The 14,114-nt window shown below is 31.9% G+C and overlaps 4 protein-coding genes across 13 annotated transcripts in view; 2 read left to right on the forward strand and 2 right to left on the reverse strand.

Moving 5' to 3' along the window:
• The window catches only part of LOC131847834 (peroxidase-like), a 28,865-nt gene extending 22,824 nt beyond the window's left edge, over positions 1–6,041 (reverse strand). The window contains exon 1 of one of the 2 annotated variants that reach the window (XM_059197500.1): positions 6,022–6,041. Coding sequence is in view for 1 of the 2 variants with exons in the window: in XM_059197498.1 (XP_059053481.1) it covers positions 1,682–1,800 (119 nt within the window). In the remaining variant the exon portion in view is untranslated. Of the gene's footprint in view, positions 1–1,681; positions 1,946–6,021 lie in introns of those variants that run through there. The other variant, XM_059197498.1, reaches the window with a different exon arrangement.
• LOC131847835 (mediator of RNA polymerase II transcription subunit 4) lies at positions 4,505–6,947 on the forward strand. The gene is made up of 5 exons (XM_059197501.1): positions 4,505–4,721; positions 4,814–4,994; positions 5,165–5,316; positions 6,047–6,225; positions 6,600–6,947. The coding sequence occupies exons 1-5, from the start codon at positions 4,654–4,656 to the stop codon at positions 6,773–6,775; spliced, it is 756 nt and encodes a 251-aa protein (XP_059053484.1). The 5' UTR covers positions 4,505–4,653; the 3' UTR covers positions 6,776–6,947.
• A 664-nt stretch (positions 6,948–7,611) lies between these two features.
• LOC131847900 (putative inner dynein arm light chain, axonemal) lies at positions 7,612–10,137 on the forward strand. Its single transcript, XM_059197596.1, has 6 exons — positions 7,612–7,756; positions 8,108–8,239; positions 8,618–8,767; positions 9,011–9,139; positions 9,496–9,693; positions 10,025–10,137. Exons 1-6 carry the CDS (start codon positions 7,670–7,672, stop codon positions 10,058–10,060), a joined length of 732 nt encoding a protein of 243 aa, XP_059053579.1. The 5' UTR covers positions 7,612–7,669; the 3' UTR covers positions 10,061–10,137.
• A 1,047-nt stretch (positions 10,138–11,184) lies between these two features.
• Positions 11,185–14,114, reverse strand: part of LOC131847902 (protein lap4) — an 83,886-nt gene continuing 80,956 nt past the window's right edge. For 7 of the 9 annotated variants that reach the window (XM_059197599.1, XM_059197600.1, XM_059197601.1 and 4 more), the window contains one exon: positions 11,185–11,684. In XM_059197599.1, coding sequence (XP_059053582.1) covers positions 11,436–11,684 — 249 coding nt within the window. In that variant the 3' untranslated portion in view covers positions 11,185–11,435. Of the gene's footprint in view, positions 11,685–13,357; positions 13,404–14,114 lie in introns of all 9 variants that reach the window. The other 2 variants (XM_059197606.1, XM_059197604.1) reach the window with 1 other exon arrangement.

Raw genomic sequence — 14,114 nt, forward strand, 5'->3', positions numbered from 1 at the left:
TTCACAAAATAACATTACTGTTGGGTGGTTATCCCATATTGCATGTTGAATAACAAAGTAAAATATTGATCAGTCGTTTTGTGTACTTGATGATGTTTATATGTATATAGGAAACACCGTGAAATGTATAAGCAGAATGTGTATAATTTTATAAAAAGAATCAAAACAATAGTAAACGTAGTTCTAAGTACGATGTGGAACTAAAAATAAAAAGGCTATTTACGATCGTAAACAATTACAATAAAAAAATTAATTACAAAATTTAAGTGCTATAAGAAATATTCATGTAGGTACATAGTTACATAAAATATAGTTTTAGTTATATACCCAAAACATTATCAATTTTAGAAAATCCACTACAAGATTTAGCTTTGAAGTCTAGTTACAAAATATTGTATGTCTAGTAAATGCAGTATTAAATTAAGCGGGTAATATATTAGGGTAGCAATAAAAGTGTTAATAGATCGATGTAACCGCTTATCATACGGTGAACCGTATGCTTAATTATCTACGAATGTACCGGTTTTGTTGCATATATGTCTTCTTACTTGTATATATAAAATTCTCGTGTCATAATGTTAGTTACCATACTCCACGCAAACGGCAGCGGCATGACCAATTTTTATGAAATTTTATATGCGTATTCTGTAGGTCTGAGAATCAGCTACTATCTATTTTTCATACCCCTAAGTGATAAGGGTCCACCCTAACATTTTTTTTCGTAATGTGGCATTCAAAATACGTAAACCCTAAATTTTCACCCTTCTATCACCAACCAATATTTTTAATACCAATTTTAATTTATATGGCAAAACAACGTTTGCGGGTCAACTAGTGTTTATATTATGTGGACCTGTATGCATACAATTAAGTTAGATTACTTACTAATGAGTTTATACTCAAAGAAAGTAAGATTAATACTCAAAGTGTTGTTTATGTGCTTTAGTGAAATATATGTCAACAACATTTTGTTCTAATTCAAAAATATCCTTCTCACTGTGCTAATTACCGATATACTTACTAACACATATCTAAATGGTTTGTATATTAGTGATAGTATCCAACCTCTGTATATGTATAATATCAGTGAAGTAGGTAATATTTAACTCACAAGAAGAGTTAATTAGGTCAGGCGCTATCGTACAGTACTTAAGTACCTGTATTAGACTAGGACCTTCGTTAATATAAAGAAAGTCTATTGAAGATAATACAAGTTTGGAATGTATATTCATATATACAGGAATGAAATGTCTACTATCCACTAGGATTCTCATCCGATTCTCAAAATAAAATTAGTTTGTCATGAACTAGATATTTATGATTATGTAAACTCATATTTACATAGGTATATAATGAAGTAGGTTCCGCTTACTGTTCGCTTAAATCTATTACTTTCAATTTTAATCCAGTTGTTAGCAATAGATATAGTGATTTAAAAGGAAGGTTTATATGTATCATAGATGCACACCCGTGTTAAGCCTGGGCGGGTAACCAGTACCTATTCTTTAAAAGGATGAATATGAGTACTAATGTTAATTTGTTTATATTTATTAACTTTTGAAGTTCTTCACATGTGACCATGAGAAGAATGGTCATAATCATAAAAATCACAATACAATCATAATACAGACAAAACATAATGCTACCTATTAAAAAAGTTACCTAAATACATAAAACTCACGTGGAATGTTCGCCACAGCCATCACATTCGGATTTCCTTCTAGAACATTTCTCCGACAACTTATTCTTGGCGTCAGCGTTCAACATGGACTTTCTTTCAAAGACCCGTTTAAACAACATAATAGTAGAAGCAGGATTTGTTGTTTTCGGCAATTGTCGCGTTTGTGACGAATGTTTGATTTGTTTAATACGATCGCTGACTGAAAGGAACGATGTTCCATGAGATTCGCAGAAGAGTCAGTAGCACCTCTACTGCAAAACGAACACTGGTTACTGGATAGACGATCGAATCAACAATAATAACGCTCTCTCTCCCCTACCTCTTTCCCCTCGACATCGCCGTGAAAACGAAACCTCTGCCACAGACTAACTTAAAAACAAACCAGTAGGTCAAATGCATCAAGCTGAACCTATAAAAAATACTGTTCTAGCCATAACAGATCATAAATCAATTACTATTCATTGGTGTTTATTTCTTAATGTAATATGAGATGTTATTCAGATGACAATTATAAAAATACAAGATTGAATGAATTATTGATACTTTCAATAATATATTCTGTGGTACGCGATATAACCGCAGGCCTTTATTAGAGTGCACTGCACTGTACTGCGTATTACAGCGTGGATATAATACATTGGATTAGTACTTTTGAGGTCTGTGGTGCTGTGACTGCTCTCCCACTTGCAGCAGAGACTTCTCTCAGAATCAATCACAGGAACCGACACATTACTGTAGCAGAAACAAATAAGCTTTATGATACGAAATGCTGCCAGCCAGCACTACCAACGTTTCAGCATCTATCGGTTTCGCTGCATAATCGCAAATTTTATATTATGTTAAATTTTGCCACCTTGACAATATTATAGTCTATTGACTTAATATCTGCATAATCGGTCAAAATATGTTCAAAATTGACGGAGCTCAAAATAAATACAGAAAAACAACAATCAATAAAAATACCTCCTTATTTTCAAGTAGGTTGATTAAAAGTGTCACAGTAATAAAGGCCCATGAACACGTGCAGTGCGCATGTTCACGGCATGGCCCCCACTACCTCTTACCCTACACCCGCGAGTACCCACACCACCACCACACAGCCAGCTGTTCACGCATTGCCCGCGTGCTAGAAATGCCGGTTCAGTCAGTTTGCAGTTTGTGAGGACACACCGATATTGTGTTATGATATTCGACCCTAGAGGTAAACTACGACGTGAAGTTCCTTCAAAACGAATCGCCTACTTAAACCGCTAAATAAAGACCTATGTATTTATGTATTTATTACTTAGAGCATTTTTCTAAGAATACTAGATAATTACTGCAATATTCCATTGATTGATTTGTCATTGGAGAACAGGGAGAGCCTCTGAGATAGTCTACTAGAATCACAAAAAGTTTATGGGGTATCAATGTTGTATTATAACTCCATTACACAAGCTTTATAGTAAACCTAATGACGAAATGGTGCAAGAAGCCTTATTTTTTTTATAATTATGCAAGCGGAATTGGAAACCATCGCCTATATATACATGAACAGTACTACGGACCTCACGGTATGATGTACGTGTGATACCCTCTTGCTTTGCAGTTCTAGAGGATTAAGACGTCATACTTCTTGTAATTTCTTTGAGACTTTTTCTAGCCTATCCTCCCAATTATAGTTTTTAGTAGAGCCTTCCATGATTAATTTAGGACTAATTTATAAAAATAAATCTCTTACACAACTCTACCTTATTTTTATTTATAAAAATATATAAAAAACTAAAATGTGTAGTATTACCCACACACACGTGTTTATAAATAGATGTAAAGCAAATGGCCTTCTATGTTATTTCCTTAGTGTATCTGCCCGTTTGTACCAAAAGCAGCTCTACCTAATAATAATATCCCTAGATATTTTACACAGCGCCATTTAGTTCCAAGTTAAGCAGAGTTTGTGTTACGGGCACCTACTAGACAACTGATGGAAATACATAAATAATTTATTTTGTAAATACATGGGTAACATCCATATGAAATCCAGATCAATACAAACAATCACACTCATGAATACAAATGTTTGCATTGTGTAAGGACTCTGATACACGTATCAGGTATTGTAATGCATATAAACCAGCTGTATGTTCACCTAAGACATATGTACATTAAAGCTGAGTGGAGCCATTTCAGTGCATTTTTGGATGTAAAAAATGATTATTTTATCATCATCATTTATCATAATTTTTTATTATCTACACGGTAAGTTAAGTTTAATTATATGTACATTTTATTTGCTCTTTTTTTTTCGTTTGTTGTTTATATTGTATTTTTTACATTGCACTGAATAAAATATTTTTCTTTCTTTCTTTCTTTCTTTCTTTCTATAATATTTACTATTCGGAGCAAACCGAGAAGGGTAGGGTAAAGTGTAAAATAGTAAAGTAAAAATGTAGGGATTATATGCTCCGTGAGTAACTGGTGCCAAAAAAACACTGTTCCGAAGAGGTTGAAAGTGATCGTTAATCACGATGGTCTCATTGCTGGTAATGTGGATACCGTGTTATCTCCATGAGATTTCCCTGGAAACCATCCTAGTTAATTCTTAGTGATATAGCCAGTCAGCGTGTACCATATTTTCTAAAGCAAGTACACCCATTGAGCAAGTAAGCACTACGCAAAACAGTGAAGATTCATCAATTAAAAGAAAGCTCTGTTTTGTTTTTAGTTCGTTTTACCTATCATGTGGAAAGGCAAAAGGATTCAGCCCATACAGCCATTGAAACTTAATATGTCAAAACATTCAATACTGACTGAATTGACATTGACAGTTCGTCGCGACGCTGACACGCTGCGCTGTTCAATAGTCTATATTACTTTCTTGATTCGCTCCAAAGTATTTATCAATTCGGTATTTGTTTTGATTGTTACTCTTATAATAATATAATTTACTACACACCACATATAATTAATGCAAAGTTATTATAATTAACATTATGGCGTCACATTTAAGTACAAAGGATAGATTGCTCTCACTTGTAGATGATATAGAATTAATAGCAAAGTAAGTTTACATTTATATAATTGCTAAAATGTATACAAAACCTGTCTTTAGATAAAAATGTCCATTACGCTGCATTATTAAAATAATTTCAGAGAGATTATTGAGGTATCCATAGCTCCAAAATCACAGAAATTATCAGCTGCCGAGTTTGCTCAATTGACGGACTTACTTCTAGCAAAGGATGTAGAATTAAAAAATACTTTAGAATTAGCTGAAGAACAAGCTAAGATACAACAAAAAATGAACGATCTCAAAGCAGAAGTTGATAACAAGGTACTTTAGACTATTCTATATTTATGTCTCTTATATAAATTTATATTGTTATTAGAAAACAAGACTTCGGCATTTTTTTACGTAAATTACAAGTTCATATGGCACCAAACTTTATATTAATCAATGAATTGTATTGTAACTTATATATTTAAATTATGAACATTTATTAGGATCAAGATATACATCATCTTCAGAGGCAACTAAAGGATGCTGAACAAATTTTAGCTACATCCTTGTATCAAGCAAGACAAAAACTTGCTTCAATTGTAAAATCCAGAAAAAGACCAGTTCCATCTGAAGAACTAATAAAATTTGCACATAGGTATGTAAATTCTGTTTATATTAGTAAACTATATTATAATTATATTTTGAATATGCATTTGAACAATTATTTTGTTATTTAATTTGACTTATAATTTAAAAAAGAAAGATACAGAGTGAAAGTGTCACACAACTTTAGTGGCTATAACTTCCACAACTTCCACACTTCTTAACTTAACCAAAGTTAAGATCACATCAAGAAAATTGATGTGATCTTAGAAATACTTTTTGAAATTTTATTCATGGTTCATCAAGGTGAATGGTAACCAGCGAGCTGGTAACTAGCTGTACCCAGACAATAAACATGGGAATTTGCAAACAGAACGCTGCCAGTATCTTGGGTACTCTGACTCAATGGATAACAACATTTTTATTAATGACCTAATTGTTATTATTATGTTCTAAATTGTTGAGAAAACTCTTTTGATATTAATATATTTAAAGGTTTTTTCTATTCTATAATCAAAAATATAAAAACAAATTATTATATTGTGTCACCTTCTCTATCTACCATAACATTAAAATATATTTTTCAGTCATTAATAGTTTTATTACATATTTATACAACATAAATCCTATTTACTAATATAATCATTACATTAAAACATCTTATTCTCTTAAAAAACTACTAAATTTATAATAAATTTAGACAAACTTTTACATAAATATTGACTAGTTTGTTTTTTAAAAGAATGTAAGCACATACCTTAATGTTTAATCAATGATTCCAGGATTAGTGCATCAAATGCCGTTAGTGCACCACTGTCTTGGCAACCTGGGGACCCTCGACGTCCATACCCCACAGACCTAGAGATGAGACTGGGTATGCTTGGTCGCCTCTGTGATCTACCACTCAATGGTCACACACCATCAACACTGAATGATCTCCATCGAATTACTACTGGCGGAGGTAACAATAAATATTACTCATATTCTCAGTATTCAATTAATTTCCTTTGTTCTATGATCATGAGTGCAAAGCATGGCTACACTTTATATTATTATTAATCATCAATATCTATTTTCCTTAGTAAAGTTGGGTTTATTATGTGGTGAGGTTCCATAAATTGATAATTTTGTATGCATACTAGGAAATAATGAAATTAATATTATTTAATATATTGATGTAAAGACTGGGCATGGTTTTATTCATGTGAATGTGAATGTGTGTGTGTAGTAGTTTCGACTGGCTCCTATTACATATAACTTTATGATGTATTTTTTACCTAATTAAATTAATTTTACATTTTCCATTAAAAAACTGGTTATATATATTGTTCACAGTACCAACTACAGCAACAAATCAATTCACATGGCACCCCACCGGCGAACTTCATATGTCAGTAGGAGGTGGTAACTCAGTAGCCATTGATAGTCGTGGGAAGGATGCTCACACACAGGAGGATGTTGAAGTCATGTCCACAGATTCAAGTTCAAGTTCCAGTAGTGATTCACAATGAATATGCCTCCTTAATGTGTTCAGTGATGACACTGCAACAGCAATTCCTACGGAATCGATATATTATGGATGCAACCTGTATGGTGGAACATAAGGAAGTGATAAAGACAATTTATATTTCGTTTTGATAGTGAAATGTTTATTTATGAAGCCTATGAAATAAAGTACTTATTACATAGTATGGAAAATATTCACGTTTTTCTTTTAACACATCTAAATATATTTACTACCTAAGGATAAGTTCAATCGGTTAAATTTTAATTCTTAGGGTACCTACATATATATACGATAGCCGACTGATACTGAAGGTCTACAACGAATACGTTTTCAATACTTTATACAGAGAGGTACTAATGTATTAATTTATTATTACCTCTCTATATAAATGTTAATTTATTTCGCAAGTTTGTCACACTTGTGTTCATGATTGGATCTCATTATTCCCCTCTTCAAAAAATTTATACAGACACTTGCCGTAGTCTGTTTGCTTACATGTGACATCGTTATTCGAATTGGGTACTGCAGCACAGACAGTCTAAAAGCGAGAATGACCCAATCATAGCTGGATGGATAGTCTATGTTAGGTGTCTTATCTATAATTACACTATCAATTAAACTGAAGGTCCTATACTTGTTTTACTATCATAACAAAAGTTCAGAACGGCTTCCGATGTCTTAGCATATTCTACCTACACAAACGTGATTTCGATAGGCATTCACTAGTGAATTTTAGGCCTGTGTAGTAGGGATTTAATTTGTTATGTTACTATGCAACCATAGTTCCCATGGTTATGTGAAGACACTTGTTTACATGTCAGAAGTGTCATTTGAAGCAATAGGATTCATTAGAGGCGAATTTAAATCTTTATATTAATAGAATAAATCGCAAAGAAAAATGACTGAGAGATCTCCAGTATCAGCCGAAGATACTTTAGTTCGCTACGATAATCCTGTATTAGTCACTAAACAACCGGAGAAAGTTGTAAGTATATATTTGTGGGTAAACTGCAGGTATCATTAGTTAGGTAACCTATCTAGTTAATTGTAATTGTAGTAAAACTATCTAGTACAGATTTCGTATTCTCATAGACAACGTATACAATGTAATTAATATTATGAATATAAGAGTTTACACAATGTTTACTACTCGAATTACTTTGCAACAGCAGAGTGATTGGAATGAAATTTAATACACAAGCTTCCTTGTAATTCCATACTGCATTTTACCCGAATTTACAAAGCTTAAGTAAATATATTGAAATAATAGATACGACAATAAATAAATAAATAGGCATAAATAACTAAGGGACTGGTAATGACTATTTAATTACAGACATCGCCGCGCACAGGAGCAGTAGCACAGCCATGCGTGCCTACTGAGGCTAAACGAGAAACTGAAGAAATATTGAATGCTATTCTACCTCCCAAAGAATGGGAAGAAGAAGGTCAAATATGGACTCAAAAGGTAAGCATGTAAAATAAAATACTATCCACTATTATACCTGATGAGATAGTCAAACTCAAAGTCATCGACATTTTCACATTTCGTTCAGTATATTTCAATGTGACTTAGACGTAGCTACAGATTTCTCTAGAATTAATATTGTATGTTATTGGTGTTTCAACCACAGGAAAGTCAGTCAAAAATAAAATTCACATAAAGTTTTTAGTGTCGGACTAATTTGAAGTCCAGAACTAATTTATAAAAAAAATTTGAGTTAAAGTCGTACACGGTTTCGAAGAAAGTGGAACGCTAAAAGTATCTATATCCCATTTTCGTTGCATATACATACATGTAGCTATTTTATTGGTTTACCTAATATGCGAATGCCTATATGTATAGATATCATCAACACCAGCCACACGTCTAGACGTAATAAACCTGCAAGAAATGTTGGACACACGTCTACAACAGCGCCAGGCTAGAGAGACGGGTATTTGTCCTGTACGCAGACAACTTTATACTCAATGCTTTGACGAGCTAATCCGTCAGGTTAGTAACAACATTTAACTCATTAATTTGAGAATTATATACGAGAGCAGGTTTTGAATTCCTATTTCAATTGTTCTTTATTTATATAGATGGTTTCATTTTATAATACTCTTCCCTTCCAATCACAATCTATCAAGTTTTCCTGCACCGCAGCAGGCTACGATAGCCCCACTCTAATTACATATGTACGTATAAATAAAATTTCAAAGTGGTTTTTAATACTTTATAAAACATTTGTTTAAGGTAACCATTAATTGCGGAGAAAGAGGTCTACTGCTACTAAGAGTACGTGATGAAGCCAGAATCACTATGGAAGCATACCAAACCCTTTATTGCAGTTCTATAGCTTTTGGAATGAGAAAAGCATTACAGGTATTCTTACTAATATTATAAACATAAGAATATGTTTGCGTGTACGTAACACGCAAACATATTCTTGCTGCAGGAACTAATTGTCATAATTTAGTACAGATATGGTACATGGTATATGGATACACTAAGATTTAACATGGAGGTAGAAATGATAATATGCCGTTTTTTTCCCGGTCACTCGAATGAAAGTTACTGCTTAAGGAAATTTATTACAAAAGCTGATAAACCAGTAGGTGTATGAAAAAAAAATCACATATCTATGGATTATCTCTGAATTGGAGTACCACAAGCAATCTCTGGTAACGACATAATAAATCTAAGAACTCTTAATATCAATAACATCCAATATATTACAGTCAGAGCAAGGCAAATCGGACCTTATGGACCAAGTAGCAAAACTAGAAGGCGAGCGTTCAGCCCTAGAGAAGCAATGTATGGAACTGAAACAGAAAACTGAGCAACTAGAGAGAAGAGCGGCAGAACTACGTGCAGCTGAGGAGAAACGCCACCAGGAGGAACTGCTTGCGTTAAAGAAAACTAATGTTCAACTAAAGGTAGGATGTTAATTTTTATTGTAATCTTTAAAGTGATACTTTATAGTATATACTATCTATATTCGATTGATTTCCTACCACGTAATTGAAATAAATGTTTTATTATCCTCATTTATAATGACTTAAAAATATATATAAATTAGATAAAATAATCGTAGTTGAACTCTCGCTTACATTTAAAAGGAATATCTTGAGTCAGAAGGTGTAGGTTCTAACTGAAGATATTCCTTTTAAATGTAAGAAAAATATTTTTAATATTATTATTTAAGCTTTTTATTGTATTTTTTGTGTAACATATCCATAACCTAATATGCTATTTTCATTATTTTAGGCACAACTCGAGGGCATCATCGCTCCAAAGAAGTAATTTTAATATAATTCATTATGTATTTTTAAGTATTTTTGTTGTTCATTATGTAAAAAATATTTTAATTGTGTTTTCTAAATATTAAATATGACAAAATTTATATATCATTAAATATGCTGTTTTATTTATGATAATTAACGAGTAATATGAAATAAAAATAAAATAACTGTATAATTTTATTAAAATATATATTAAACCATTTAATTGGGACAAACATACAATATCTTCATTAGTTTACAATTCACATACTGCGCTATAGAGCCTTAAAAAGGTATATAAAGGACACACATATAAAACATTCGTACATTCGAAACATTATTCATTTCGTTTCGCCCATTAAATATAAATCAAATACTATTATTACAATACATACAGTTCATACGATCACTCGCGGAAATGTACATTTCAAACTTTATGGACAGTAAGTTGGTTATTCCTAAAACCACTTTAGATGTACAATTAACGGCTCCAACGATCCAAATGCATTAATTCATCACTATTGTATGTTACTACAAAATTTATATTATTAAATAATTATTAAAACAGATAGCAAACATAGAATTGATAGAACGAAATCACAATACGTAACATTGCAAAAATCCTCATGAGATACTAAGGCACCACATAAAATAAAACTAGAAATAAAAGTACAAAGACGATACATTAAAATACTAGTTCACCAGCAAATATAAATACTGTAAGAATTAATAAAATACACAAATTATTTTAAACTAAATATATCAAAGAATAAAATAACTTTAATTGGAACTTTTACTCTGTGATGCCCAACTTCGTGTATGAACAATAATTCCTACGCTTTTAGAAGTTATATACAAAATATTATATTTAAAATATATACCGAATATTACATTCTAAACGTCATTCATAAAACCGCAATGTTTCCATTTAGCAGGTCAAGCATCATCATACCTACAGTCAAACAATAAAAACCTTCACGGAATGAAATCTCTAAAATTAAATACGTAAAGTATTTAAATTATAATACCAAAATAGATAATAATAGTTATCTATCCATATTACTAAAAATCTCCGTTTCAAAATGAAATAAAAAAATATAATTGTGATCAGATATAATAAAAATGCCTTTGACCCTCGTTGGTTGATTTCTTCAAATTGTCCCATAAACACAAGAAGTCGGTGGTGGTTATCTAAACTTATTATCACAGTTTATAATACAAAAATAAGATGGAAAACTGATTCAGTGCCATAATAGCTATTCGTGTCGTTGAAGAAATCTACAATCGAGTTCGAATCTCGACTAGAGCCGAGTCGTGGGATGTGTTGGCTGATGCAATGTCATGGGTTTTGGGTAAGAGCAGGGTTACAAGGAGGACGAACGCAGAGATCTTTGCTTCTACTGTGGCTGTTCAGAATAGGCGGTTATTCTTTGCCCTGGTCCCACAGGAATCGCCGTAACAAGGCCTGCGCTGCTGTCCAGGAGAGGATTCACCACCTGCACTATATCTGGTTGGAGAGAGTTATCACCTTCAATCTCGCCCTCCCCTAAGCTGATACCGGCCTCTGCAAGGTCGGTGGGCGCGGTTTCACTACTTGGACTCGTAGTGAGCTCTAGTGATATTATTTTTTCTTGCGTTGTTTCCACCTGCATAAATATCAGAGTTATGTTAACATATTTATTATGAGGTATAACTGACATTAGTACAATACCAGTAACTATAACGTGAATGAGTTGACAAAAATATATATGAATACGGCAATTTGATTATACGGAATTGGTATAGTAGTGATATATGAGTATACGATATTTTTAAAATTGTATCAAACAATAATATTATGAACAGTAGGTATAATTTAAATGACATAAATATAATTATTATGTATAAATTATTAGTAATTTATTAGTTTGAAACAAATGTCGATGTATCATGTTTTAATTGAATGTAGAAATCATGGCTCTCTTAGAAAATGACAAATTATGTGACAATAAAAAAATTAATAATGAATTTTAAACAGTTGGCTAGTGAGTGCAAACTGAAATTATTGCGAGGATTTGGCAAATCAATTTCTAACTTAACAAGCGTTCTTAAAATTAATGTATGCATGTTTACCCACCAGTTATTATGTTTAATGTGGACTAGGTCATATTAATAACAGAACATACATATTTTCCTACCGTAAATGTACTGCATGTAGCAGATATATACAAACTCATAAAATAATTTTCGTTGTTTTGGAAATTTGTATTTTATAATTACGGCCTATATGGCTTCGGCTCGTCGGTAGTTGCACATATGTTTTCAATCGTCTACGCTGGAGACATTTGAGAAATGTGTCATAAATAGTTCAATTGGCGACAATAGACTTTAACATATTATTTACGTTGACAAAATATACAGTCTTTTCGTATCGTACAACTGTAATATATGTTTTAGTACTTAGTAAAATTACATAAAAATAAAATTACAATAGAACAAGGTAACATAGATAGCCCTATCCTGAAGCACCATATTATCAAGAATGTTGTATGTTAAAATATATGTAGTATATACCAGTGTTTATATCGAAAATAACTGGTTGATGACAAATTTTAGATTACTTTAAAATGTATCACTTTCTTGGGTACTCCTGTCACGAATATTTTAATACTAATTTGCAAGCTATTATCGAGTTTCTAGGATGATATATGGCGGGAAAATTATACAGCACGGAAACAACATCTTAGTCCTCAGGAGTAACAACGTACACGCATGAGAGTTACACGCATTTTCAATGTACTTGGCTTGTAGGCAAGTTTCCATATATTGCGCCGTTAAATTGCCGTAAAATTAGTTATATATAATATGCACATATATTATTATTATCCTAATATGTGCATACTCCTATTATGACCATACCTATTTTAGCCTTTAAGAGATTACTGCAGGACATACTCTGCTGCCATCGACTACCATAAAGAACCACTCATTATGGATGACAACTGAACCCTATTTTGTTAAATTACACAAAGTATATATAAGGTATGTAGGTACTGTACTGAATTACATTGATATTAACTTGAACTGATCGAATAAACAATAGTAGTTCGAATATTCATTGATAATATTTAGACAAAAAAATAATACAACACAAGTCTTAGATCGTAATTAATCAATTTTTCATCAGTTTGCTAACAGGAAATCTTAAAAGTGTCGTAACATGAAATTTTACCCATCCCTCCATATCTAGTACAAAAAAGCAAGCCAGCAATTAGTGGGTTAAGTATGCACAATCAAAGCAAATGAATAAATGAATAAATATATATAAAACACAACAAACCATTAACTGAAGATGTGGTTTTCCATGTCTAGAATCCCGGTATCGTCTGACAAAATGATATACAATATTTATATTAACATGCCATGCCACAATATCATGCAACAGATAAAACATCAAATATATCAAGAGCATAGTGATATAGTAGGTATGTATTTACAACTTCCGATTTTGATATACTTGTTGATTAAATAAATTATACAATAGTATCACCACATCAAATTAAAACGTGTAAGTAGTATCTACGTGATTAATTTTCTATTCTACCTGAACGAGTTGTGTTTCACGATAATGTGCTAAGTAAATCATTAAGTGCAATAAGATAGCCCCATAATAGTAACACCAAGTGTTTTTACACGAAATTAGACACTAGTCAGTCAATCCAGTCGTAAAATAGTTGATTATAATATAAAGGTGAAAGTCACAAAGTCACAAACATTTGATAGTTAGAATAACCATAAAAATAGATTATAGATATATTACGAAAGAGCCAGTTAATATACAGTATATCTATAGAAATTTTATAAACACGTAAAGTTTGTGATCCGGTTTAGAATTTTTTTTAGTGTTGGCTAACACTTGGCACAGAAGATTCTTGCAATAAACACTTTCATATAATTCCTACATGTACAAGATTATGAGACGTTTGTTTTAATTCAACAATTTATTTTCTCTGTTCTGTTCAACATCTTCATATATTTATACTACCTGTTGTTGAGTCATCTTAACAAATATAATGTCTAAAATCCATCGTTTGGAT

Source organism: Achroia grisella, unplaced genomic scaffold (genome assembly GCF_030625045.1).
Source record: "Achroia grisella isolate CSIRO2021 unplaced genomic scaffold, CSIRO_AGI_Agris_v1 utg544, whole genome shotgun sequence".
NCBI lineage: Eukaryota > Metazoa > Arthropoda > Insecta > Lepidoptera > Pyralidae > Achroia > Achroia grisella.